The sequence below is a fragment of the Charadrius vociferus genome, unplaced genomic scaffold (assembly GCF_000708025.1).
Source record: "Charadrius vociferus isolate BGI_N301 unplaced genomic scaffold, ASM70802v2 scaffold498, whole genome shotgun sequence".
Classification (NCBI taxonomy): domain Eukaryota; kingdom Metazoa; phylum Chordata; class Aves; order Charadriiformes; family Charadriidae; genus Charadrius; species Charadrius vociferus.
Genome location: NW_009649588.1, coordinates 439182 through 466520, shown reverse-complemented (window position 1 = coordinate 466520; position 27339 = coordinate 439182). Strand labels below are relative to the sequence as shown.

General features: G+C 43.2%; 1 protein-coding gene across 1 annotated transcript; it reads left to right on the top strand.

Annotated features, from left to right (window-relative positions):
* Nucleotides 1-5189: 5189 nt before the first annotated feature.
* On the top strand, nt 5190-14807 carry HSD17B2 (hydroxysteroid (17-beta) dehydrogenase 2). Its single transcript, XM_009890379.1, has 5 exons — nt 5190-5466; nt 10024-10236; nt 10562-10747; nt 13768-13905; nt 14449-14807. Exons 1-5 carry the CDS (start codon nt 5190-5192, stop codon nt 14805-14807), a joined length of 1173 nt encoding a protein of 390 aa, XP_009888681.1.
* Nucleotides 14808-27339: the final 12532 nt, after the last annotated feature.

The window sequence follows — 27339 nt, the reverse complement described above, 5'->3', positions numbered from 1 at the left end:
AAAGAGTGCAATCCACTTTTAACTGTTCTTGAAAGCTTACATATCCATAGATGTCCGGGGAGTTAGAGAAGAAAACCTCCCCTGCAAATACAGAGGAGCCCTCATAATTTTAGTGATTCCTCTGATTTAAGATGTTTTGTCTATTGCAGGAAATTTACAAAGGGTGATTAGAGTTCATGTAAATACCAAGGCAGGACTTACAGCTCATGGCTTCACTTCATATGGCATATTATTGTGAGACCTTCAGCTTCAAAGCAAAGACAGAGCTGCTGCAGGCATTGGATTCACATGGGAAATACAGGCTGCAATTATTTCTTTTGAAGCTTGTATAATGCTAGGGTGTGTGTTGCATGGGCACCTGCCAAAAGGATTTACAGGTCCAGTTTGGCCATCAGTGCAGAAGTTTCGCACTCTGAGGTTCTTGCGCTTGAGAAGGTAACAGGAGATTTAGCTGAGGAAGTTATTATTATTATTATTATTAGCCTTTTGTTAGAATTGAATGTTGAGAAATGGTGAGTTACAGCTGTTTCTTGACTGCCAAGTGATCTTCGGGAATTACTGTCTGTCTCTGAATTTACAACCTTCACCATTACTATATTTCTGAAACCAAAACGTCCAGTAGCTTAGAGGTAAATTATATTTCTTACTTTTCTTTAATGGATACATATTTTGTTTGACAGGAATTATTTTCCCTAAGGGTCTATTAAAGAAATAGTTTGAAGACAAAGGAGAGGTTACACAGCCTTATTTTCAGTTGTAGATAATCTTTTTTTTCCCTTATTCAGTACATGCCTGTGAGTTCAGAGATCTTAATTCACAAAGGTACTTGGCTACATTCCTAGCTTTAGGCAGATGAATAGTTTCGTTGTCTTTACTGGGACAATTCATGTGCTTTAAGTTGAGTGCATGGATAACTGGCTGAATGCAGAGGATTATCTCCGCCTTTATATAGGAGTCAAGTAGTATTTGTAAGAGCAAAGTCTGTTTGCCCAAATGAGTTTTGTGTATGCAAGTTCAACAGCTTCTGCATCCAGGACTCATAGCCTGACAAGTGCTTGTATAGCCATTGAGTCCACCAAAATCCAAATGTAGAAGGTGTTTATGTACTCTCAGAAGCTGTAGTAAATGAAAGTAAATACTTTCATATTTTTTCTGCTCATATATGCATTTACTCATGAGAATAATTTTTTCTGTCTTGGTTAATGACTCATTTGATGAAACAGATTCCAACCTATTTTCTGCTGAAATTAATTTCCAAGAAAAGCCTTGTAGCCAAGACTGTCCCTACAGAACTTCAAATGCAGATTCCCTAGCCAAGCCACAAAAGCAGACGACGCACATGGAGCAGGGGCTCTCAGGAGGACAGTCATTGCATTGCACAGCTGAAGAAGCCTGAATCAGCAAACAAATAGAGCAAAACGGAAAACTGGAGAGTTCAGGCAAAATTCTAGCCTGAACTGAAAAACAAATCTGTGACTGGCAGAGGAAACTGAGATAGTGATGGGACATGTGGAAAAATGGTTTGATCTTCTAGACAACGTAACTCATATTGCAGCTGGGACAGAAGAATATCAGAAGAAAACAACTGTTGGATATGGCACAATGTACCTCTGGACAAAGTGCTGAAAGGAAAAATGTTGTTTAGTAAATTACTGGAAAGTGCAAAGAAAGCACATGAGAAACGTGGCCAAAGAAGTGAAAAACGATGCAGAGAAAGGTAACAGGGACATGCTGAAGGCCTCATGGTTGAACTGGAAGCTTCTACTATGCTAGAAAGTCACCGAAGCTTTAAAAAAATGAACAGCAGGAAAACTTCTGAACCAGAAATGGAGCCATGAAAAGCAAAGACAGAAAAGTGCTCATTACCCAGGTAGAACAGAAGAAGTGCTTGGTGGCGCGTTTCAAAGAAGTTGTGGACAGACTCAGCTTCACCACATTTCAAAGGAACAGGGGAACTTGAACATTTTGCCCTTTTTTGTGTTAAGAACAGAAATTGAAAGCACAGGCTGCAGCCATCATGCTGAAAAATATAGAGCCAGCAAAGCATGACAAGAGAAAAGCTTAAAGAAATGAGAAGGAGGTAAATTAAAATCTGGGAAGAAGTTATTTTGTCTAAAGAATGAGAATGTGGAGTCAATGAATGGATGCTGATGGTAAAGACCCTGCGTGTTGGAGAGGTGTCCTTGCTTTGTCCTGGGTAAAGTCTTCTGCAGTGATACCACACAAGATGAAAGATGCTGCAACTGTAGAGGTTGGAGTAAAACAAGCTGGATTTGGACTCAAAAGATCCTGTAGAGAATGGCCATTCATATTGCAGACAACCGTGGAAGGATTGCTCTCCATGAAAGGCTTTTGCCATTGCTTTGATTGACCTTCGAAAGTTATCACAGCATGAAGAGACTTACATGGTGGGACATGCTTGAGATCTGCAAAGTCCCAGTTAGAAACAGCAGAAACATGCACAGAAATCAAAGTGGTCAGTGAGGGAAAGTAATCACCATGACCAGGAAGCTGATCTGAATTGTTTCTCTGCTGCTATTTGGCATTGGCATGGGCTGACTATGGAAGCAGTGTTCAGGCTTCGGTATGGAATACGTAGATTGCCAGGGCATGGAGGGACAGGGCACTGACTTATTGTGTGAAAAGCTGGGAATAAAGACAGAAGTCCTTGCAAAGGTAGAAGGTCAAGCTTAGCTCAAAATCAGTTAGTCCAAATCCATCCTCCTTGTAACTCAGATGTCATTCTGATAATTTGAAGGAGCCACAACTTCGCCAGCAAAACTATCAAGAAAGAGGTGAGATAAGGGTGTCTATTCACAGTGTGAGTAGGAGTGGTGTAGAGAAATAGGAAATACTGCAAACTCAATTGCAAACTTGTGTTATGGTACAGCTGTGAGAACTGGAGACACACCAAAGTGGTAGAGAGGAAAGTAGATGCTTTCTTAAGATGGATAGTGGGCGTGAGACGATAAAACCTATCTCATTGCAGAATTGTGCTGAAAAATCCTCAAGCAGCAATCTGTCTCTGCTGATGTCGGAGAACGTGCAGAGGGTTCATGAGGTGGGTACTCCAAGTTAACGTTTCTTAGCCAGTTTTAGATCATACCATCCTTTCTGATAGTAACCTATCTCACAGTATGTATTACCTATGCATTTACATATCACTTCATTCATACACCAGGGTGAACACATGGTCAGCTTATCATTAAAAGCCACCCTGCAAACCTTTATTGGTTCTATTTTGTATTCCAAATATAAATTCAGCATTAATTCAGACAGAGATCAGTCCAGACCAGCCATTCCTACAGTTGTTCTGCAGTGTTGTGAGCGCAGGTGGGTGTTGTGGCAGCAGGTGCGTGTACAACGCATGCATGTGGTGCCCCCCATGTCCCCATCCTCCAGTTCAGGGTGTGTGGGAGAGGATGTCCACATGCACATGTGCATGTCACTGGGGGACCTGGCAGGGGTGTGTGGAGCAGAGGGGAAGGCGCAAATGGGGATTGTTCTGCAGGGACCAGGCATGGTGGTCACCATGGCTTGTCCCCTCGCCTACTTCGGTCCCCTCCCCACAGGCTGAGGGGAGCTAGGACAGACATTGGGCTGGAGGTGGTGACTGCTGCTCCTCTTCCCACTACGCAAAAACTCCAGCTCGCTCTATCATCAAGTGTGAGAGACGATGCTTTAAATGCCACCACATTTGTGATCATCTAAATCATGCGATAAAGACCAATCGGGGAGAGAAAGCAAAATTCTCCAAGGAAATCTTTAAGAAGACGCCTTAATGAAGGGCAGGCTATAATTGACCTCAAGACCACCAAGCTAATAAAAGTGGAAGCAGCAAATGGCAAAGAGAAGTGAAAATAGTTTACACTTTGTGCACTAGTGGAGGATGGATGAAGGAGTGTTTGTAACAGTAATGAATGACAAGCAGACCTCGAGGGTAATGTTCCTTTAAGAAAGTGACCTCATCTCGAATGTCAACTACATATAGAGGTAAGTAAACTTTTTCACTGGCTGTGAAAATTTATACTCTACAGATTTGTCATCCCATAAACCCCCGAAGGAATAACGGAATGGAAACGTGCTTGTGTCTCGTGTTAGGTTTGCACCCTGCACTTCAGTCTTCCAGCTGTCTGAAATAAAACAGTTCAGCACTTCATTTTCTTTCAGAAAATCACCAAAATAGTGTTAGCTGGTTGTGTGACAACTTAGGCTCGTCTCTCAAAAGCAGGGATTTTTTAAATGGGGTTTAATATGCCTAAATTGTATTTTAATCCTTCTAGCTGGATGGAGTTTAAATTTTTCTTATTGTTTAAATAGCTTTCAGAGTACACCACAGTAGGTGTTAAATCTCTCAAATATATTTAATTGATTACATTTCCCCCCCCAACTTGCTGTGGGTATTGAACCAGTGATTCCTGTCAAAACTAAGGTGAATTTTGTCACTGGAGGTCAACTGAAGACTCAATCTCAGGTGTGTTACATGTGTTCACTAAACGAAGTGCCCTTAATGGCAAACCAGCAATCACCCCTTCCCAGCCTCCCAGCCCTCATTGCATGTCAATTAATAGTAGGTATTTGCTAAATCTGGAGGAGGTAAATAGCCAAAGCTGTGCACTAAAGCAGGGAGGGTTGTTTTGGGCTTTCTGGTGAAAGAGGAGGGTGGTCTGTGTGTGATAAAGCCTGACGCTAACCACAGAGTTTGCACTACTGAGAGTAAATAACCCTGTCCTGACTCATTTTTGCCACTGCCTATCAAAGATCAGTTCTACTGAAACTACACCCTAAGTTTTTTTGGCAGGAAATCCCAGCTATTTCCCATAAAGGCAACTGTTTGCTTTTCACTATCTAGGAAAATGTACTTTAAACATATAAAACATATAGCAGTTAATTTTTTTCCTGAAGCCACCGCTTGCTACATCATGTCCATTCCCAGTGCTGTCAATCATTATCCAGCCAGCATATTGTTCAGAAGGTGGAGCTGTCAGGCAGAAGGAATAAAAGGTAACAAAAGGAAGGCTTCTGCTTCTTGCTGATGCCAAGGGTAAGTGAGATTATGTCAAACCTTTAAACGGAGTCCCATTTCTCTGCCCCACCCCCTGCTCCTATATAACACGTGCTGCATTTAGCAACACCTGCTTTTACCCAGCCGGCGGTGGGCTGCCTGCGCCTGCTTCTCACCACTGCTGATGGATGCTCTTGCTGGCAGTCCCTTTGGATGGCTCTGCGTGGCTGTCACCGTGCTTTTTGGGGTGACTGTGCTCTGCACGGCCAAGAGGAGCCCGGTGGAGAAAGTAAAGGTGCTGGTCTGGAGCCTCCTGCCCGCCTCGCTGGGGCTGCTGTGCGTGGCCACACTGGGTGCCGGCGGGGGGCTGGTGGTCTTCTGCGCTGTGAGCCTCGTCTCCTCTGTGTACCTGGGCGGCAGGGCGCTGCTGCCCGTGGGCGACAAAGCCGTGCTCATCACAGGTAAGGCGCCGCAGAAGTGCTCCGGGAGGCAAAAAACTGGCTTTTCTCACAAGTGGGCTGGAAAACTTTGTGTCCTTGGGTTAGGTATCTGTGAAGTACGTGCTCCTAAGGTTTCCTTTTCTTTTTTTTTTTTCTTTTTGCTCATTTTATATGCTTTGCCAGAGATGTTTTTTCCAGGTAAAGAAGTGTTCTGAAATTAAGTAGAAAAGCATCTTAATAGGTGCTATTATTTTTCAGTGTCTCATTTAATCTTTACAAGTAGCTTTTTAGGCATACTTGTGAAATTAACTGGTGCAAGAGGCATAAGAATACTTAGGATGGTCTAATTTTTTAGGAGAGACGTTAATTTCTGGAAGCCCTCAGAACACTGCATTCGTATATTACTTATGTTTACTTGAATTCATTGCATGGTTACAGGTGTATGGTTATCTTTTGCTGTGCGCCTTTACACAGTGCACACTGTGTATGTCATGCAGATATTTCAAGACACTGGCTGGTGCCATCTCTTTGAAATGATGTACGAAATCATTCGGGAGTAATTTCCTTCACTAGCAGTGAAAGTTCAGAGCTAATGAATTCAGTCTCTATTAACACTCTGATCTACTCACACCCCACTTTTAGAGTGCAGGGATGGCATTTTTGTAGTTTTATGGCTTTTTCTCCTGTTTCTTCTAAAACTTTATAAATGTTTTTTATTTGTGTTAATCAAACCTTCAAACCGGAGTGCCTGCCAACCGCTTCTTGCACTGTTAACTTGCTCTTTTTTGGTTTATTTTCCTATTTTTTTTCCCTCTGGAAAGTAGAATTAAGTTGCTTTGGCTTATATAGCTATTTCTTGCAGAATTTCATTTTGTTTTATAGGGACACCTGGAAATAATTTAGATTTGCCTAGGAAGCATTCATTCAGGGATTAAATTCAGAAGTTGAGAGGACAAGACGAGCAGCATGTTCTCCCCTGGTGGTTTATCTGCCAGCTGGCTTTCTCCCTGAAGGTGTATCAGCCGAAGACGGGTATCAGGCGGGGGGGGGAATAGGGAGCACTCCTTTTCCCACCCCTGCAGGCGCAGGGATTGTGCTTGCACTTGGGCATCTTGTTGCTTTTTGTAAGAGTGCAGATTTTCAGGAAAGAACACTCTCTCAGAGCTTACCTGCTCTAGAGAATTTGAATTGGAGAAATATAGAGGAGTGAAGAACACTTGAGTATATTCCAGCGAGGGAACGTGCTTTCATTGTAGCTGTGCTGCAGCTGTCCTGAAGAATGCAAGTTTGGACACCTCTGATAGCTGACGCATCTGAGAAGGCTCTTCTTGGTCTTTATTTGAATCCAGAATGGTATACAAACCATCAAACCCTCCATTGACTGAAACCAAAGTTTTACTCGACACACTTCTTGGTTAAATTGCTCTGATTGTAGTACTCTTCCCCATACCAACTGTAGGATGTGTGTCTGCGTGCATGTGCAGGTGGCAAGGTGCCTTTAAATCAATGTTGGTGTCATTTTCTCCAATTTAGACAAGACCCGAGGCAGGCACTTGATGGAAAATGGTGATTCTCTTTCTTTTTTTTTTTTCTTTTTCTTTCCTCCCCCTTTCAGCCCCGCAGGATAGAGGAATGCTGCTGTGCTCGGGGCAGCTGCCACATATCACTTGTGAGATGGCAGCCTTTGACCAGAGGATGGAGTCATCTCTGTGCTTCTCTCCCTGGGTTTTGTCAAATATTGTTCTGGTCCTCTTTGGATGCCCCTTGTATGGGTGCTGCTGTGCATTATTTATTTAAGCTGGCAGTTCACTGGAGTACCATGATAAGGGGAAAAATTGTGTCCAGTTGTCAAAATGCTTTTTCACATGAGTAAATGTGGGCATGGGAGCAGTCTTAAAGTCATTGGTGAAACACTCCTATTAATCCTCTTGCTGGGAGTGAGTGCTTTGGTGTCCTTAAACTGAAGCTCCTGGGCACGCAAACACTTTTGTGGAGTTTGGTAGACCCAATAGGAAGCTTCCCTAAAAATTAAATTACCACGAAGATCCAAAGTAGCAGGAATTGTAAAATTTGTGCCTCGGTTATTCTGAATTTCTCCAGTTAATTTGGTCTTTTCTTTCTTGATGTGTGACTTAATGTTTCTGATGTTTGGTGCAAGTTGATGGTAAATTCTCAGTAATGATTCAGTTACAGTCACTAATGACTGCCTTTCTTATAATAACAATTTGTGAATGATTAGAAGATTTATTTTTGACATAGAAGCGAAGTGTGTGTGCGGGGGGAGGGGGATGGGACAATTCTCTTTTTATTCCCTATCGAGACCTAACTACTATTTGAATTTTGAGTTGAAGTGTAAAGTTTGTCTGGACTTCAGTAACAGATCTGAAACTCAAATCAGGCTTGTTTTGATCAGAACTAGGGACAAACCCAGTGCAGGCACAGATAAATGCTGCTTTTTATTTCCTTCTCAAGGTTGCTACACCCATCTCTAGTTGTTGAGCCCTCTGCACCTTTCCAAGTTAAAGCTGTGTTATAAAAACTTGAGTAATATGTAGCTCAGTGGCTGTGTACTTGCTGGGAAGGATGGAAGGGGAAGGATTTGATCCAGAAATAGGGTTTTACACTAAAAGAAAAAGAAGGAAAGGCGCCCCACCCCAAGACCCAGAAATCTGTCATGTCTTTGGCGTATTTGCAGGCTTCTTCATGTCTCTTTAGGGAATTCTAAGAATGCAGGTTTGTTCTTCTCTTCTTATTTGGGTCAGGGCTATGAGAAGCTAAGTGTGATATATGTGGTGTTCTGGTGCATCTTCAACAAACTGCAGACTTCAAAAATGCCCCAAAGCGTTTATTTTTTTAAGAAGAATTAAGCAGAGCGTGCGTAATTCTTTTCAACGTCTTGCACTGATTGATCCAGGCATTTAGTATGTGTTTCTTTCAAATCATCTGGAATTCATTTTTTTCACCTTTCAGGACTAAAACCCCAGTTAAAAGGCAGCACCCAGAAATGAAGATCTAGCATGATTAAGATGAATCTGTTTGGCACTCAAATCCTATTGTCTATGGATTTTGAGTGCCGGAGCAGGCCTGTGAATAACTATGCTAATATCTGCCTTGGTGTGCCAAAATCACAGATTAACCTTTAAGTTTCTGATAGGGTTAAGTAGGGGGTATTGCAGCTCTTTCACAAATGAGGAAATAGTAGAAAACTGGCAGGAGTGCCAGCCCGTTGTCCCACGTTCAGGTTTCCAGCCATGCAGGTGGGTTTGGAAGCTGAGCATTTCTGTAATTAGTGGCTGCTGCAGGAGACAGCCAAGCGCTGGGATAGCTCCATGGATCTCGGTGCACACCAGCATCCAGGAGCTTTCTATGTCGCAGTTATAGGGGAGAGTACACTGCAGTATCATGGGACATGCTCATGTATCTCTGCTTTACAGTGTAAAACCTGTGAAGTTTCTTAAACTCCTCATTTTCCTCCTGATATTGTCCTTTGGAAACCTCCTGCTGTACAGTCCTTGTGAACTCCTTCCCTGTCTCTAGCAGAGCCCTGTGTCGCTTCGCTGGGAGTCTTGGCAGGCAGGTGGGCGAGATGTTTCCTTCCTCACGAAGAAGTCTCTCTGTAGATGGGAAGAGTGGAAACTGGAATTAAAAAAGACACCAGGAGAGAAAACGCCGAAAAGTATCTCAAGATAGTGGCAGCAAAATACTGTGTCAAAAGGAAAGACTTGTGAATCAATCAAACTATTTGTTAACTATTCATCGTTGTTACCTGGTGGGAGGAATTGCACAATCAAGATCACAAAGATCATTGTTGTGTATTTGCTCTAATAGTGCTTCCTGCATTTGATAGTTCATTGCTTTATACGGACAAAGTTTGGGAATAAGTTTGGAAGAGGATAGAGAGGACAATGGAAATTCTAATGCAAGTTTCCATTAATTAAATAGCTGGTGCTGTTTGGCTTAGCCTAAAAATGCTATTCTGAGGCTTTTTTAGGCTTTGAAAGCACTGAACTCCTTTGCATGTAAACAAACAGTTGCTTGGCTCTGGCTTGGTTGCAGTCAGTGACAAAGTATTTATCAGAAGGATCTGGACGGTAGACATTTGAATAAAATAATGTTACTTTGAATAAAGAAATAGAATTTATTTGAATTCCAATGCCCTATAATCGCTTTGTCCATCTGAAATTTCAGATGAAAATATTTCTGGGTTTTGTTCTTGGCGTTTTAGTGTTTTTTTTTTCCCCAAGATACTTTTGTTTTCAGGTTTTAGTCTGAATATTTATATAAACCCAATTCTGGGGTTTAATTTCTTCTGTGTGTATGAAGGAAGTCTTAGAATCTGTTAGTGGTAGAGCATGAGCTGATGCCATTAGCTCTGAGCCAAGGGTCTGTCAGTCTGGAACATGCAAAGGTCCAGCTTCTCAAACCTTCAGATCTGAGCCTTCCTTCCTACAGTCACCTGTATTTCAGTGACTTTATTTCATCATCTTTTTGGTTACATTTGCACATATTTCCAATTTTTTTTTTTAGATGATGGTTTAGGACAGACCTACTTTTCAAGTGTCTTTTTGATGCTTTCAGGAAGCGACACTGGGATTGGACATGCACTGGCTAAATACCTGGATAACTTAGGTTTTGTTGTGTTTGCTGGGGTTTTGAATAAGGATGGACCTGGAGCTGAGGAACTGAGACGGACCTGTTCTCAGAGACTCTCTCTCCTGCAGCTGGATATAACCAATGCCACCCAAGTCAAGGAAGCTTATCTAAAAGTCTCACAGAAGGTGCAAAATACAGGTATGGCTTTTTTTTGCCATTATAATGGGTGTACTAACGTAGCTGCTTACAAGGTGCATCTCTTACCTGCTGGCTGCATCGTGGCTTGTGTGTAGGTCACTTCCATGCTGCAGTCTGTGGGCAGTCAGGGTACTTGTATTCATGATTCCTGCTTTCTAGGACATATTTAAAAATGGTGATGACTGCTCAAGGAGGTGGGTACTATGTATCTGTATCTGCAGATAATCTCTGCTTTGATCTGGAGGCACCATCCAGGTCATTGTTTTAACCTTTATGGAGCTAATTTCCTGCTATGTAGCATCCCTGTGCTTTCTCCTCTTCCCAGGGCTATGGGGAGTCGTGAACAACGCGGGCATCCTGGGCTTCCCCGCTGACGGTGAGCTGCTCCCCATGAGCACATACAGGCAATGCATGGAGGTGAATTTCTTTGGAGCTGTAGAGGTGTCTAAGACCTTCTTACCATTACTTCGGAAATCCCAGGGGAGGCTGGTTAACATGTCCAGCATGGCAGGTGAGCTGAACTAAAGCATCAGATAAATTTCTGGTGCAGCAAAAAAAGACAATTAACTTCCTTGGCAAAAATGCTGAGGAAGGTGTCAATACACCTAGGGAATTGGTATTTAGGTAATAAGTGCAGTTTTTTCTTTTGTTTGGGAGACTATTCTCAGAAACCAGCCCTTAAAGTGGAAGAGTTTAATAATGCTAAAAATATGCTGTTATATGAAAGACAGTAAAATTGAGATCTTGTGTTATAGATGCTATGAGCTTTGTGTGCTACTAGAAAGTTGGATGGTAAATCACAGATGTTTCTATAACACGTTCCAGCAGAGGTCTGTGACCATCTCAGTTTGTGTGTCATTGAACCACGTTGTGGAGATGCCCAAAAGCTGTCTGCCTTTTCAGAGAGAGGCTCTTTTCCATTTGGGCTGGTTACAGCTAAAGTTTTGGCCCTTTTTAAATACCTTGGGTTAAAATTGAAGCATAAATATATTTGGGGTATGTTCATGACATTTGCCATCTGTAACGGTCTATAATAAATGTTAGATATCTCAGTTGGGCAGCTCTACCTCTGCACCCTTGTAGGGCTCAAGTACTCTAGTTAAAGTGAGAAAGCACGATGATAAAATACCTGCTGAAGAGAAACATTTAGTTTTCAAAAGGAGAAGGCAGTTTTATTTTTTGCTGCATCTTCTGGCTCTTTCCAGAGTGCGCAGTTGTAGAACATGCTCTGGGACCTGAAGAGACTGTGTGTTTCTATTTCTCTAAAAATCTTTTAGATACCTTCTTAAAAACACTTTAGCCAAACTAATTAGCAAAGTGGTATTTTTTTCACGAATAAAAACTTTTTAAAAAATTATTAACAGCATACAATATGCTTTCCAGTTTTGTCCCATAAATTGGATCCTGTGCTTACTATATATATGCCTTTATAACATGACCTTCTATTCTAGGAGGACAGCTGAGATGCTAAGATGTAGGAACCGAGGTAATACAGTATCTGGTAGCCAACAGCTGAGGAGCAAGAATGGTCCTTTGAAAATGAGACCTGCTAGAAGCAGGATGTCGTTATGCTGGAAAGTATTTTGGTTTAAGCCCTCTTAAGGATGTACCATATCCTCTGCTTCCCAAATTTTCCTTTGTCTTTTCTTCTCGGACCCTTATTTCTGTCCAGTTGGTATCCACTCGAATACTGGTGTATTGCCGAGGTGGCTTGTTCACGCAATAGCTCGTGTTCATGGCTTGCGTTGAGGATGTGGCCTCAGCCTAGCTTTGACACTGCTGCCTTCTGTTTTCTCTTTATAATCCTGAGTATGTTTTGGGTCTGCATGACTGTGTTTATGGTTCGTTGCTGACAAAGAAGTCAGGACTGAATTATCAGGACCTTTCTGGTGCTTCTCTGCACGCCAGCCCTTGCGAGCACAGAGATGGAGGACAGACCTCTGTTTTCTCTGAGCATCCAAGCAAAGCTTACACTTTTTGGTGTTTTGGGGCAGACGTATTAATTTGTGGCATGAATCCCAAGCTGCCTTGCAGCTTCCCTGTGCTGAATAATTTGCCCTTGCAGCAGCTGATAACAAGCCTGCTTAAACTGTAGCTGTTCGCACAGATGTTCTCGCACATGAGCTGGGTTGGGTAAATAGCCTCCTCTAACACAGGGTCTGAGGGTCCTCTGGTAAAACATTAGCAGAAAGGTTAGTGAGGTCTCCTTGTGCCGAATCTATTCCTGTCTGCTTAGAGCTAATTTAACTGGTCTCGAGGTTAGCCTGACCTCACAGGGTCAATTGGCTTAAACCAATTGAAACTCAAACTTATTCAGATGCATACAGAAGAATAATTAACATATAACTGGCCTGAGTTCTCCAAAGGGATGACTCTGTGTAAGAAGCTTCTTTGGTACCTTGTCATTGTGGTACAAATGCCAATAAATGGCACCAGTGGCTTACCTGAAAATTCTCCTGTATCAAAGTACTTTCTTTGAAAAGATTCAAATACATGGAGATGAATGTGTAATGTTTGGAAGGGAGGCCATACGAGAGGATGTGCCCAACTGCTTATGCAGGCAGAGGGAGTGATATGCTTCAAGGAGAAGGGTTGCCCAGTCTGTTCCCTCCTCCCTGCTGTGCCAGCGCAGCCTGTGGTGGCTGTGATGACCCCTAAAACTGTCAGTGATGCTCTGTGCAGCGACAACACCAACCTTGTGGAGAAAGGGAAGATGCTCAAATTGAAGTGTCTTTGGATTTTTCTACAGAAGTGACAGTCTGCTGGTTTGGGGAACAGAGGCAATATCTATATTTGGAAGATATTATTTTCTGGAAGTTTTTGTTTTGTAAACATATGGACTTATTTTAAATTTGCCTAAAATACTGGCTGTTTTCGATCTTTCCCATCTGGACAAATGCTGCTGGGATTGGAGAAGAAGGAATATAACTATAGGCAGAGGATCTACTTCCATGATGGGTCTCGGAGTGTCCTGTCACTGGAAGGGCATGATTCCAGTTTTGGTTTGTCCACAGAGGTTTTCCCCACTTTTGCACTGTTGTCTCAGGTCTTTCTGAAACTATCTGGAAAAAACTGGAAGATAAGTTGGCTTTATAATGCTAGAATTGAGATTACTTTCCCTATTGTAACTGTGCTTTATAGTAGGAGCTTGAAATTCCTGTTACAGTGACAAGAACAGCAACATTAAACTATTGCTTCACTATTTATATGAACTAAAACATTATCTGTGTTTCTGAAACCAACAGTCATAATTTTCAGCAGTTTTTACCCTTAAATGCAATACAGTTTATTTCTTCTGTCCTACAAGGTGTCTTATCAGGTGTTACTGACTATAACTGCTATAAGCCATTGCTAATTTACAGCTTTCACTTTTTTAACCTCCTGAAAGAAATGATTCCCTCACTGACTTGTCTTTAACCTCAGTGAGAGCCGCATAATTTTGGTTGCACTATAATCTTCCTTCTAAATCACGAAAATAAAGGCTGGAAAGAGCCACTGTTGAGCTTTATCATGTTTATATTGCTCCTGCAGGAGGCATTCCACTGCCGAGGTATGCTGCATACGGCGCATCAAAAGCAGCCCTGTCCATGTTTTCTGGAGTAATGAGGCAAGAGCTTTCCAAATGGGGAATTAAAGTTGCTGCAATTCATCCGTCAGGCTTCCGAACAGGTTGGTATTTGACATTTTGGGTAGTTCTTTCTGCCTTGCCTCTCTCCCTGTAGTCCAGCATCCTCAAACAGAGCCCTGAGTGATTCTCAGTAGTCGGACTTTCTTCCCATTCTTCATGTTGGTTATGGAAATTAAGATCTGCATTTTTTTGTGAGAGATGTTCCCTCCAGTTCTGCACGACGACTGCTGCTGCATCATGAGTGTGGCCTTTCTCCTGGGCAGAACTCTTTGCTTTGAGACAGGGCAGGATAAAATGAAAAAACGCTTACTTGGCTGTGAGAGTGCCTTTTTAGGTAGAGCTGGTAACCAGGTGGTGTGTAAACCCTATGCTTTTCCTGTAGTCTGTGCTTCATCCTTTCCCTTCTCTGCCAGGTAGAAGCGCTCGCACCAAACCAGCTGTTTTATCTATTCTTCACTGACCCAGTTTAGAACAACTGCGAATTGTGGTGGTGGTGGAGAACAACTTACTATTACTTATAGATGATTTTTTTTTTTAATTCAGCCCCAAACCCACTTGCTATCCTATGATGTTTGCTACTGCAGGTATACAAGGCACATCTGACCTGTGGGATAAGCAAGAAAAGGAGCTGATGAAGAACCTTCCAGCAGACACAAGGCAAGACTATGGTGATGACTACCTCCTGGGGCTGAAGAGCTACCTCCTACAAATGCCCGCATACTGTGATGCTGACCTTTCCCCCGTGCTGAGCTCTATCTTGCACGCTTTGCTGGCCAAGAGACCACATGGGTTGTACACTCCTGGTAAAGGGGCTTATCTGCCCCTCTGTGTCTTCTGCTACTTTCCTCTCTGGTTCTATGACTTTTTCATTAGTAAGATGCTGAGTACTGAGCCTGTCCCAAAGGCACTGAGAACGTCAGAACCTGAAAGCAAGAATCTCTAAGGTATCAGTGTTTGTCATACTTGATGAGGTAACTGGGGCAAAACTCTATTTTGAAGACACTGCTATTTATTGTACTGTCTTTGTTAAATTGCCTTTACACTGCCTTGCAAACAGAGGTAAATCTTTGTGTTAAGAGTAATGTTCAGGAAGAACAGTGGATGAACAGGAATAGAAAGCAATCCCCAGATGGGGTGTTTTTGGAGGAATTTCAGTGATTTCCTGATGTCTTTGTATCCTGCCTTCTGTGTAAGGTATCTCATGAGGTTATATAGTTCCTGTCTGCTTCAAAAGGCACCGTCAACACACAGACAGATGTATAACCTGTTTTTTACAACACAAAAATCCTTGAGAGTCAATAGCGTTATAAGGAGTTGCATATATTGCTATCGTTGGAGAGAGTTAGAAATGTCTAATGCACATCTTTCTCACTGCAGCTTCAGCCCAATATGTTTGGGGTTATTTTTGGTTCTGTTACTGTTGGACCTGAGAAATGATTGACCTTTTTCCCCCCCCAAATTTTTTGAAGTATAGGTGTGATGTTTATCATGTGTCCTCTTTGCTAGACTAAGCAACATAAATTAGTTGGGGTGGAAAAAAAGAACAAAGACAGATCAAGACCTTCATGAAGAAGCAAACAATCTCCTTCCCTACATAATAGAAAAAGTAATAGTAAGTATATCAGCTGCTAATTTGATATGAATGTCTTGGTCATTCTGTGCATTGCCTGTATATGCCTGTGCTTCTTTAATTACTAGTAAACTCTGATCTCAGTTCTACTTTTTGTACAATTCCTTATTTGGTTCTGGGCTTATGAAGAACTGGCGTTTTTGCCTGTGTCTCCTGCTGCTTTGGGGAGAATTTTGTGCTCACTCTTCTAAGATCAGTCAGTCTTCAGGTTGGCTTTACTGGAGTCCAGTGCCCATCTCCTGATAGATTTTGGTCACTTCCCTTCCCTAAATCAGTTCTAGGAACACCAGGTGCCCTCCCTGCTGCTGGTTATCCCTGTGCTCTATACCATAAAACCTTCACCAATGCCAAGAGGTTGGGCAGCTCGCCTATATTTTTCCTGCTCCACTCCCTTTTTGCATTGCCCATCACATGCTCAGGCTTGGAAAGGCTGTGATATTTTGAGAGGGAGCCTCATCCCTCCGAGTTCCCTGGTTTGGCTGTCTGTTCTGTGCCTTTCTTTGACAAGATGCATTTCTTTTTCAGTGATGAGAAAATAAGTCATTACATTCTGAGCTTTAAATGTAGATGCATTTTTTTCCTTTCTTTTCTGAGCAACTTCTAGTCTTCTGTCACAACTGTACTCGCGTGATGTACTCTTGCAGTCAACTGAACAAAATCACAATTTAATTTGCTACTGAGGCTTATTTCCCTGTGAGTTTACACCAGTCCCCTGATTACAGACTCTTGCTTTCCTTCCACAAAGTGTGACCAAAAATGTTTTTTACTCAGAAAATCTGGGACTACTTCTATCTCTGCCCATTTCTTCCTTTATCTGCTTCCTAATATTTTATTTGTCAGCCAAAATGCATAATAAAAAGAAATACTATTTAGTAACTGGATTGTTGTGACCCTTCTTCTGTCTCATCTGACCCTTTGTGCTTTTGGGGACTGGTGCTACAGTCCCTCCCTTCCCAGGCTGCCCTTGTTCCCGCAGTGGGAGAGCACCAAGGAGGAAGGTGGTGGGAGGGGACCTTCTCCAGGGAAAGTGGACAAGATGGCAGTTGGTGCCTTGTTTCGGGCAGGATGTGAACCCAAGTGCAGCTTGTGAGCTGAAAGGAAAGGTGGGTGCAATGGGGTGCAGAGCCAGGGGTGTACTGGGAGGCAACCTCTGAATTTTGGCTACCTTTAGGGTGAGGGAACTTGCTGCCAGTCAGCCTATCTCGTCTCCATCTTGGACGGAGGTGGTTGTTTTTCACTTAACACCCAATTTAGGTGTAACTTAGGTGGGCTGGAATTTTGCCCTTAGGCGCATTATATATTATACAACCAAAATTCCTCTTAGCAGCCAGTTAGCTGTTTTGTGTAGCAATGTTCATAACAATCTTTGATTGTGGCTTTGTTATTTGGCTGTGGTTGTGAAATGTAAATCTTTTTTTTTTTTCTTCACTTTCTTAATAGGAATATTGTCTTGCACATTGCGGACATATTAAACTGACATATTAAGCTAGGCATTTGCACGGAAGATTTGATTTAATTTTAATCTTTTTACTTTCATTTCCCAGGAAATTTGTGTTCCAAATAGTCCTTTTGCATCTCTTTACCTAACTACAGAGATACTTTAGCAAGTCTCAATTAATTGCAGTATCAAAGATTGTTATTGTTTTGTTCCTACAGGGATCTTACTTTGTGTTTTAAAGAAAATTCTGTTGTAACACATTATTGTATTATGTGTCATTTCATGGACTATAGTATTAGAGGTAAATTTCTTTTCCTAATGGCTTGCATTGCAAATAATCCAAACAGTGAGGCTGGGAGACCTGCAGAATAAATCGTGGGTGTTTTTGGCCAACGTGCCCATGTGGATGTCACCGCTGATGTGAGCTCGTGCTCTCAAGGACCAACGTCAAGGTGTTTATGCTCCTTTGCTTACTAAAAAGGCTGATCTAACACAAAGCTATTTTAGGGGTGGGAAGAGAGGATGTTTAGTTCTAGCAGTGGAAACTGATGTATTAAGAAAACACACCTTGATTTGGGCCTATTTTCAAAGACAACATTTGTAACAAAAAGCATATGGCATGAAGAACAGCATCTAAGAAATTGGCTGTAGCCCTAGAAAAGGGCTAATAAATAATACTCTAAAATGTCACTTAATGCCCCACACTAGTCAAGTCTGTATACATTAAAAACACATGTGTATAGCTTAAAAGGGGTTATATGCTGCAGAAATCATGATTAAAGAGTAGGTTTTATACACATCCCTCTGATCCAGCCTCTGGAATGCAGGTTGTGACCAAGAAGTAAATGCTGTTGGATGCTTTTTACCAAGCAAATCCCTGGCTGGCGTCCTGGGGCTCCCACTCTCCTACCCTGTGTTTATTACTCTGGCTGACATCTGTTCTTACTTCATGTGAACAATTGATTTTAAGATATGTAGCTTTGGTTAGACAAAAGGTGAGTTATAAAGTCATTCGTTTTTATAACTTTTTTTATTCTGGATCCATTTGCCCTCTTTATGGGGCTCCTGATGGCAACCACATCTAAGGCATGCCTCTAGCACAGCGAGCTGGGGAAGAGAGGTAAAAATATCAGGTGTTTTTGTGGCCATGTCACTGGCTGGCTGTGGCAGAAAGTGGGTGAGTTTTGGTGACCACCTGCCAAAGGACCATCTCTGCATTTCAAGAAGTGTTTGTTTGTGGGACTGTCCATGTGGCTGGAGGTAAGGAAAAGGGCTGTGCAAGTTTAAACTGTGTTCAAATGAGAGCTCTGACAGTGAGTTTTGGGTTAGATAAACTTGGAGGTGTAGAAAGTGGGGACCCCACGTCACTGAGGGTTATGGACTCACATGGGGACAGGGATTAATCCTAAAAGGGCTTTCAAGCTCTGTAGGAGGTTCGGCAGCTCCTCCTGCATCAGGCTGTCTGATGCTGGCTGCCTTGGTAATGTTTATAAACAGCTTTGTTGTTCAAGCTAAAGCCATCAATATAGCATCAAATACATACAGTGATCTTAAACCCCATTTTTCACTAGTAGAGGCCAAAAACAGAGATGGGGAGAAAGGGGAATAGTCGCTTTTTCTAGTTTAATGAGCATGAACAGAAGCTTAATTATTTCTAAACTAAAGTATTTAAAATTTGACTATGTGACTGTTAAAATTACTTCTTTCTGTTAAGATATACATGAATATCAGAGAATCTCCAGATTTTGCCAGTTTGAGTCTGTGCTATGCTGAGAAGAGAGGGAATAACTTACATGTTCCTATGAGTGCGTGCCCTCGTGTGTACGAGGGGTTTTCTTGTTTATAGTTGTGTAAGAAAAGTTGTTAAAATTTTTGTATGTATTCTTTGTATCAAAAGGATGCTTCCATGGAACTTTCAGATCTTGGTGATGTCAAAACACACCAGTTTTGCTGTAAATTAACCTGTCTGGGCACAGCATTGCACAGATATGGTTAAAATGTGTCACACTTCATTTGAGTCCCCATCTGGCCATCAGCCCCCACCTGTGCACCAATAATATTTACAGCAAGTGTGGGACAAATGCATGAGTTTGGTGATTTTTCCTAAAGAGAGTGGATCTGGGATCCTTTCTGGGACAAAACATTGGCTGGTTTAGCCTTTTTATGGCTATGTTTTGGAAGCCAGCTGGATTCCCGAAGTGATGCAACACCCAAGAATATTTTGCACCATGGAGTCATCATATTTCTAGGAACGCTCAAAGAAAATTCCTTTGAAATAAAATTCATGCAGGCTTCAAAGGAAAAGCATTCAAACAAAAGATCTTGGCTCTTGCAAGGAAATTAACAGGAGGGTGTTTTGGGTTTTTTGGTTGGGTGTTTTTTTTTTTTCTGTTTCTTAAAAGCGTTAGGATACATAAATGGAAAGTATTGCCACTGCCAGGAAACACCCAGCACATTGGATCCTGAGGTGCAGTCGTTCCTGCGGAAACTTGTCAGCCGCTGTAGCGCTCCCTGGAATGCAGACACCGTCGTAGGCAGTATTTCAATAGCCAATGCCTTTGTCATCCAAGCTGGAGATTAGAGTTGTTGCTCTTCAATTATAAATGCGTTGTGGCAACCTTGAGGCAGTGGGCTTTTACTATAGTAAGAGGGGTAATTGCTTTTATTTTTAAAGCATGACCAAATCATAAATCAAGAATCACTGACATCTCATGAAAGGAGGCAAGTTTTAAATCTCTTTAATAGGATAAATGGGTTTTAAACATGTTGTATAAGTCATTGTAACCTAAGCTAATGAATCTGGCTTTAACAACCTGTATGAAAGTAATTACAGTGATAGAAAGAGTCTCCACAGGTTTAACTCCTGGAATATGTAGGTTAAACCATCCAAGTTTTAGATCCCTGTTCATCTTGTTGCCTTTAGCTTTGGAAAGAGCACTGAACAAGCTGGAAACTAATCCTGTGAGCTAAGAATTTGGATCTTGCCAACTGCCATGAGTGAGAAAAGTAAGGACGGCTCAGTTGTCAAAGGATGGCTCTCAAATCCTAGTGGAGCCAGCTCAGCCTTTGTACTAGTCTGGTAATTCAGGAGAGCTCTGGGAGGTGCAGAGTGCGTAGCTCTTTCTATAGAGCCTTTCAGAAGTGACCTCTTAATTCGACTATTTTTCATCTGAGAGTTTCACATTCTGGCCATGTTTCCACCCAGCACATCTGGATGTGGGACTTTCCCCTTGTGGTATAAAAGGACATGTTTCAGACTTCAAAATAAGAGCTGAAAAACAAAGCAAAGATCATCAGAAGGGTGTGAGAATGAAAGAACTAAAGAAAGCAAAGTGGCAGCAGCTGGTATAATTGGGAGACAGCGAAGGCGGCAGAGGAAGGAAGCATGGTGATGCTCAGGAAAAGGGTTTGCACAAGTTCAGCTCCGTTGGCATGTCACGCTTGTGTCCTGTTAACCTTTCCCTTGTCTTCCACACCTCCTCCACCACCCCCTTTGACACCTGACTTTAAAAAGTGCTGTTTAAAAGACTGTGAACTGTGATAAAGTTAATTACTTTGAAGCCTTACTTATGTTACTTGGTTTTCTAACATCCCATCCCACAAAACCCTGGGATGAGGGTGACCTGCTCCTACATGAGGGTTTGCAGCAAGGACAGGGTGGATGCCCGAAGCTTAACCTGAGCTTAGTGGCTTTGTGTGGTAGTGGGAGAACCTGGTCTCTTATTTTCGCATCCCTGGGAGTGAGGAGGAGATGTTGGCGGTGGGACAACGCACATCAGTGCTCCCACACTGAGCCTGCACAAGTCTGGCAGTGCTTCCTTCTTTGCTCTCTTTCTTTGGGGGAAAGAATATCACACCGTACTTTGTTTCATAATGAAAAAAAATATAAGAAATTAGCCTTCAGCCATAGTAATTTCTACAGCAGCAATCTGTGAAAGTAGGCGTCGTGTCTGTCCTGGGTTTCCTGTGGGCATGCACTGTCAGCAACAAGCGCTGACACCAATCCACTGGCGTATGTGGAAATCTCTGATGCGTGTATGACACCCTGAACAAAGCAAACAAGAAGAAGATGCGCATCTGAGAGCGGCCCGAGGGTGATTTATTCCCCTGCTGTGTAGGCGAATCCTACCTTTCTGAAAAAGGGTTAGAAATCACTGTTACGGCTTCTGCATATCTCGGAAAGCATCTTAATGCCTTTTATTTCTCAAACAAACTCAATTTGCTGCCTGAAGGACAAAATCCTAAAGGTCTAATTTAATTAAAAAGATGAATGGGGGAAGACAGAGCAAACATGATACAACTATTGTGTTTTAATACATGTACAGCAATGTCGTCATGTTGCATGCTTGGCATAGATGAATTGAGGGAATAATAGGCTTATAAACTTAGCATTTTTGAGAATGTTTTATCATGAGGAATTGTGTTAAAAGTTCGTGTTGGGAGCTGGCTGTTTCATTTGAATTACATGTTCATGCAATAATATAGTATTATTTATATCCCTTTGCCCTAAACGTTGCCACTATGATTGCAAATGCGTTGCCTTAGATGTTAGAGTGGGAAGCATCATTCTTCGAAGAATAAACAAAATAAAAATATCCCCCAAAAGGCAGCCACTCACCAGCAGTGACCCAAAACCATGACTTTGGGCCATGCCATTGCTCCCTTCACAGCATTCCCAAGGATGGGAAAAGTCTAATAAATAATAATAAAAAAGGATAGAAGTTAAAAACAGGAAAATAAATTATTCTGTTCAGCCTACTGGTTTAACATACGGTGTGAAGAAGCAAGAGGGATGTGGTGATAGACCCATGTGCACTGTAATGGATGGCTGAGTCCATGGGGTAGCAGCACAGCAGCCCACCTCCAGCGGTGTCAGCTGGATTTGAGCACTGAGCAGCAAAGGGGGCCGAAGTGTGAAGGAGGGCAAGGTGATGGATGTGCCGTGTTCCAGGTAGCTTAAAGCAAAATCTAGAAAACTGGCTCTGTGAAATGGAGATAAAGGGAGCTCCTGGCTGGGGAGAGGTGGTGTCTTCACCACTGCTGGGGTGCAGCAGTGGGGAGCCCTGTGTTGAGGGGCAAGGGGCTGCCTGAAGTGGATTTTTTGGGTGGGTGGGTTGGTTGGTTTGATTGTTTTGAAGTCTCTCAAAAGCATTGATAAGCAACAGATTTCCTCTGTGAGGCAGGGAGGAAATGTGGACTCTCGCCCTAATGTTATCTGAGCCTTTTAGTTGCAATATGCAGTGTCTGCACCCTGCTGTCTGTCTTTTAGGGGATTAATGACTCGAGGTGATTTTTTCTGTCTATGAGGAAAGGATTATGGGGATGTTTCCTGACTGTTTGAGCTGAGAGGCAGCTCTTGTGACCTTCTGTGTATCTTACTGCAGTAAAAAATACCCAGTGCCTGCAGAAAATATTCAGTCCAGCCATTTTGAGAGAAATGGCTTGGAAGTTCCGGATGCCTCTGGACGAGTTCATCTTCCATGTAAGCTTTTGCAATACCTCCTGGTATCTACTGAAAGTTGGCACTGCTTTTGGTTTTCTTCTCTTACTCCATAGTACTTGATCAGCTCAAGAGGATGCTCTGTTCTGGCAGTGTGTGTATCCAGGTAAGGAGGGAAATGGGGCTGATGAAACAGCCTGTGGTTGCCCCTCTTTTGAGGTTTGATGGTCTCGTATTCCTGGGGTCATACATGCCACCATGGAATCTGCTTCCCCAGAGCCTCTGCTTGGTCTTGATCTGAGCTGGTCTTGAAAGGTCCCCTGTCCTTTGCTATTTGGCGTGCAGCACTTCATCTAGTGGAAGCAGTATTGCTATGGCTGTCGTGGAGGGACAACCACTGTAAGACTGATCCTGGCTCTGCTGCGGTTTGTGGCAGCTGTGAGGTACCTTGCAAGGTCCTCCCTGACTGTGTGATGTACCTACACAGGCCTTTTTCTTTCCAGAGGGGCATTTCTACTGTTTGCTCAAGCGGGACACCACTTGCACATCACAGCTGCATTGCAGCTCCTGAGTGTGTTTATCTCTGGGAGTGGGGTCACCGGGACGGAGGGTAAACGTTGGCTCTGCTGTGGGGAATGGGCAGTTAGATTCCGTCCATCAGTATGCCACTGGCACGCATGCAGCTTGGCAGGAACGCTGCCAGAGCACCAGCGATGCCTGTGGGGTCCCCGGGCATCTACCCCAGGACGGCCGGGGGCGGTGTCCAACGCATGCCGCTGTCGCAGGAGCCCCTGGAGGTAAAGCAAATATCTCCACAGAGAAACAAAAGCTTTTCGGGCTTGTTTTCTTTAACGTTTTTTAAGTCCTGTTGTAACCTGGGTTGTTCCTGGTTCTTAGTGGATGTTTCTACATGTAAAAAATTCCTGGTACAGTAATTGTTTTCAATACTGAAGCATTTAAGTCACGTCTCTTAATTTTTACACTAATGAACGGGGATTCCCCGTGGATTGTCACACAAGCTGTTTCAGCATCACGGAAATCTCTCTTTGCCAAATATTGCTGGTATCTTGTGGGAAGCAGTAGTGAGAGCAGTTTGTTTCTCCTGTGACCCCTCCGTGCCATCGAGCTCCTTGCTTTCTGCTTGTGTCAAGGTTGACCTGGACAACCCAATGACCTTTAGGCAGCGGAGCTGGTTGCTAATTTTTCCCATGAGCAGCTTTCTACCCGCTTCCAACCTAAATCAGCCGAAGCTCTTCTTGCTCCCTGATCTGATTTATTCAGAGACTGCAGTATGACTCAGGACCAGTGGTAAAAAGTGAAAAGTAGGTGTTGCTGGGACGCAACAAGATGTTGCTGGCATCTTGGTGCTGGTGCTCACGGGGACCTGGGGGTAGGACCTTTCTGGCCAGTGCTCATCAGTAAAAATCCCCTTTTGGAGAGCAAAACGCGCTGCTGCTTCCTGCTCGGCTGCGGCCGCTTAGATAACTCTGTGTAGACAGCAATCAGAGCCAGCAGCTCTTTGCCGGCATATTAACTAGGCAAATTACTACACTTTGCTAAGTATTTACACCTGAATTTTAGCAACAAATCCTCTCGCGTACAGAGATGCTTCGGGCTGTGAGGAAAGATGCAACACACTGGAGAAAAAAAAAATAAAAAAATCCCAAGGATCCCTAAAAGTCACCCTAGTTTTACCCAACATAAACACCTCCTCTGCAGTGGAGCTATGGTCTCTTTAACTCTGATAATCTAATTGTTGTGGGATTTAACGGGGAGAAAAGCAGATGATTTAGCTGTTTTTCTGTTGTAGTAGTAGATGAAGAGGCAAATCAGGCTGGAGTGGAGCCGAGGTAACCACCTGGAGAATAAGAAGAGCAGGATTTCCATGGCTGAGCTGCATCTGGGCAGACTGGTGTTTTGGGGACACGTCACCCCAACGTGCACTGCCAAGAGGGAGAGGCGAAATGGATCTTGTCTCCGAATTATAGAGGTGAAAATGATGAGAAGCAGGGGAACGCGTCCTGGCGTGTTGCGAGGAGCCGGCAGGAGGGAGCTGATGAGGCATCCTCGAACGCCAGGCGCAGTAAATTCTGAGTTAGCTGCAGGACACCTCCCGTCAAACCTAACGCTGCCTTTCCAAGGTGCCGGGAGATGGCCTTGGCCTGGTGAGCACAACCTGCACGGGCAGGGGGGTACTACCCCCTTGGTAATCCTGAACTGTACCTTGCCCCAGACCAGACTGGTTCTTACTGGTGCAATAATCTTACAGCTCTAGAAAGCAGAGGAAGGGCTTTGATTTGGCAGCTTTCAGGTCATGTGTTTTGTAGAAAGATTGTGCCGTTTTTAAAAAAACGGCATTTTTTTGGGTAAAAACATTGTTGCCCTCATGCATTTTTGGGACCGGACATATGTCCAGCTGCTGCTATTACAGCGTCAGACCTGCAGCAGGTAATTCTCACTGTCTGCATGGGACTATAGGTAGTTGTTTGTGATGAACAAGTCTGGGCTTCTTTTTCTTTTCAAAAAAATTTATGTTTGTGCACTGCATGAACGTAAACCTAGTGATAAAACCGGCAAGAGCCAATCTAAATGAACCATGGAGGTGGTTTGCAATCAGGAGTGCAGAACACAGTGTCCCAACTTAAAGCCTTAATTAGTTTAGAACAGAAATTAACTCTGCAAATTTTCTTTCTGGACTAAGGAAAGTGAGAAGTGCCAACCATTCAACCTCCTTGCAGTCACACAGCCTCCCCTCCTTTAGCTAAACTCACTGAGCTGAGGCAACCCATATTCTCATCCTGAGTAAACGTTTACTGCCAGAAATACTTAGAATGGGATTCACGGGATGTTCTGATAAAAATCTGAATCCTTGCAAACCACAAAGGCCAAGGGGAAAAAAAAAAAAACAACAACAACAAAACAAAGCACAGGGCTTGAATTTGCAAATGAAATCATATTTCATGCACAATTCAGAAGAAATTGTGAAATCTTCCCAGGCATGAGAACCACTGCAGTTTCATGTGCATGCAGCTGGCTGTCCAGAGTCTTGCCAGGGCTTCTCGTTTGTTTATTCTAATCAAAGAGTGCATTTTAAGGGGAAGAAGCCAAGCCCCAACAGTAGAAGCCTCTTATCTTCTGGTTGTCTAATGGTCACCTGAGAAGCACGAAAGGTCTGAAGCCCATCAGCCCCTTGGCAGGACTTAATTCTTTGTTCAAATGTCTGAATAGATAACAACATAGGTATGAATTAAACAAAGCCAGAACAAACATGAAGAAATGAGAAAAACTGCCTCATCTTATTGACACTAAGGTTAAACTAGAGACAGCTCGCTCCTCCTTCTCTCATAATCCTTTCCTGACAGCGGGCTCTCTGTTTCTTTCTTTGTGCCCATAACACCCCTCAGGCTGTATCTGGTGTAGAGACCCCCATCAGAGAGCATTAATTAAAGTGCATCTCTCTCTCTGGACCCCTTACACTCCTCTCTTAAGTCCATCTAGGCAGATTCAATTTTTCACCTTGAAACTACTTTTGCTTCTTCTTTATCTAGGTGACTGTCTGGCCGTGCTTCTTAATTAGAAAACTGACTTTTATTCTTTTAAATCTTATCCAGAAATACATTTTTTTATCAATTCTGCAGAGAATCAGAGAAATAACCTTAATATTCCATGATTTCGCAGCAGCTGCTACTGAGGGCTTGCATGATGATGGAGTTTATGCAGCCAGAAGGGCAAGTTGTTCTGCAGTTAAGCAGGAGATGCTATTGTTGTGTCGCAATCTGCCATCTGTCATGAAAATACAGCTGAAAAGGCAGAAAGGGTGGAATTTACAGTATGATCACATCCTTGCAGCGCCTGGTGTCCTCTTCGTCCTGCAGAAATACCACGTGGCTTCAACGAGGCAACATTGCGGTTGGCCAAAAGTGATGGATGTCTGTGAAGATGGCCATATGGTAGTCAGCAATGGATGGTTGGCCATCTGCATGGTAATGAATGATACGGGCTTTTCCTGAAGTTACTGCCGAGATGGCAACGGGAGATGCTCAGCCTTTCTCTGTCTGGATGTACACGATCCTGTCGTGGATTGACTGGACAGGGTGCAAAGGGAAGGGAGAACCGAAGATAGCACCAAGATGATCTCACCGGCCATAGTAACTCCTGCAAAGCCAGCTTAGCCGCTAGGTTGAGGGAGAATCTTGGACATCAGAGCAAAGTAATCTTTGCTTTATCTCATACAGAGACCCTCAGCTGCATCAGGAGAGAGAATTAAGTGTAAATCTTGGGTTCCAATAGACACTGTTGAAACACCCACTTAGAAAAAACAGGAATAGGAAAGCTCCTAAAAGTCCTGGCAGAGCTAAGCTATTTCCCCTATCCTGGCTGTGAGATTCAGAAAGGTGAACAGCAGCTCCAGCATTGCCCCGCAAAGGGCCAAGAGTGGGATTTATTTTCTTTCTGGGTCTTTGAATCCCAGGCAGCTGAAGGAATGATCTGACCTTGCCACAGACATTAAGGCTTCATGGTGTGCACCAGGACCCACCGGGCTCTTTCTACCAGATCTTCTAAAGTGGTCTTCTAATTAAATTTAAGATCAAATTAATATAAAGGTCCGTGCATGCCAAAATTTTGAAATACATTAATGAGACTTGGGAACCTGCAATTCGGTGCCTCTGCGACACAAATGCCCAGTTCCTGCCAACGAGTCCCACGGGGTGCTGATGGGCATCGTCAGGCGTGTGACTCCTCCTAAACGTTTGGCTGCATGAGGTGTACCTGAGCTCGCGTGGCGAGTCTGCCATGTGAGCGGCGACCAGGTGCGCTACAACCAAAGTGCCGTGCTGATGTCTCTACCACCAGACTGTTCTCACCTCCAGCACAGCAGTAACGCCGTTCTTTTTGCCTGCATTTTCAAGCATGAAGCCAGAAGAAAGCTGGATGATGCGGTCGAATTAAACGGACTGGTTCACTTA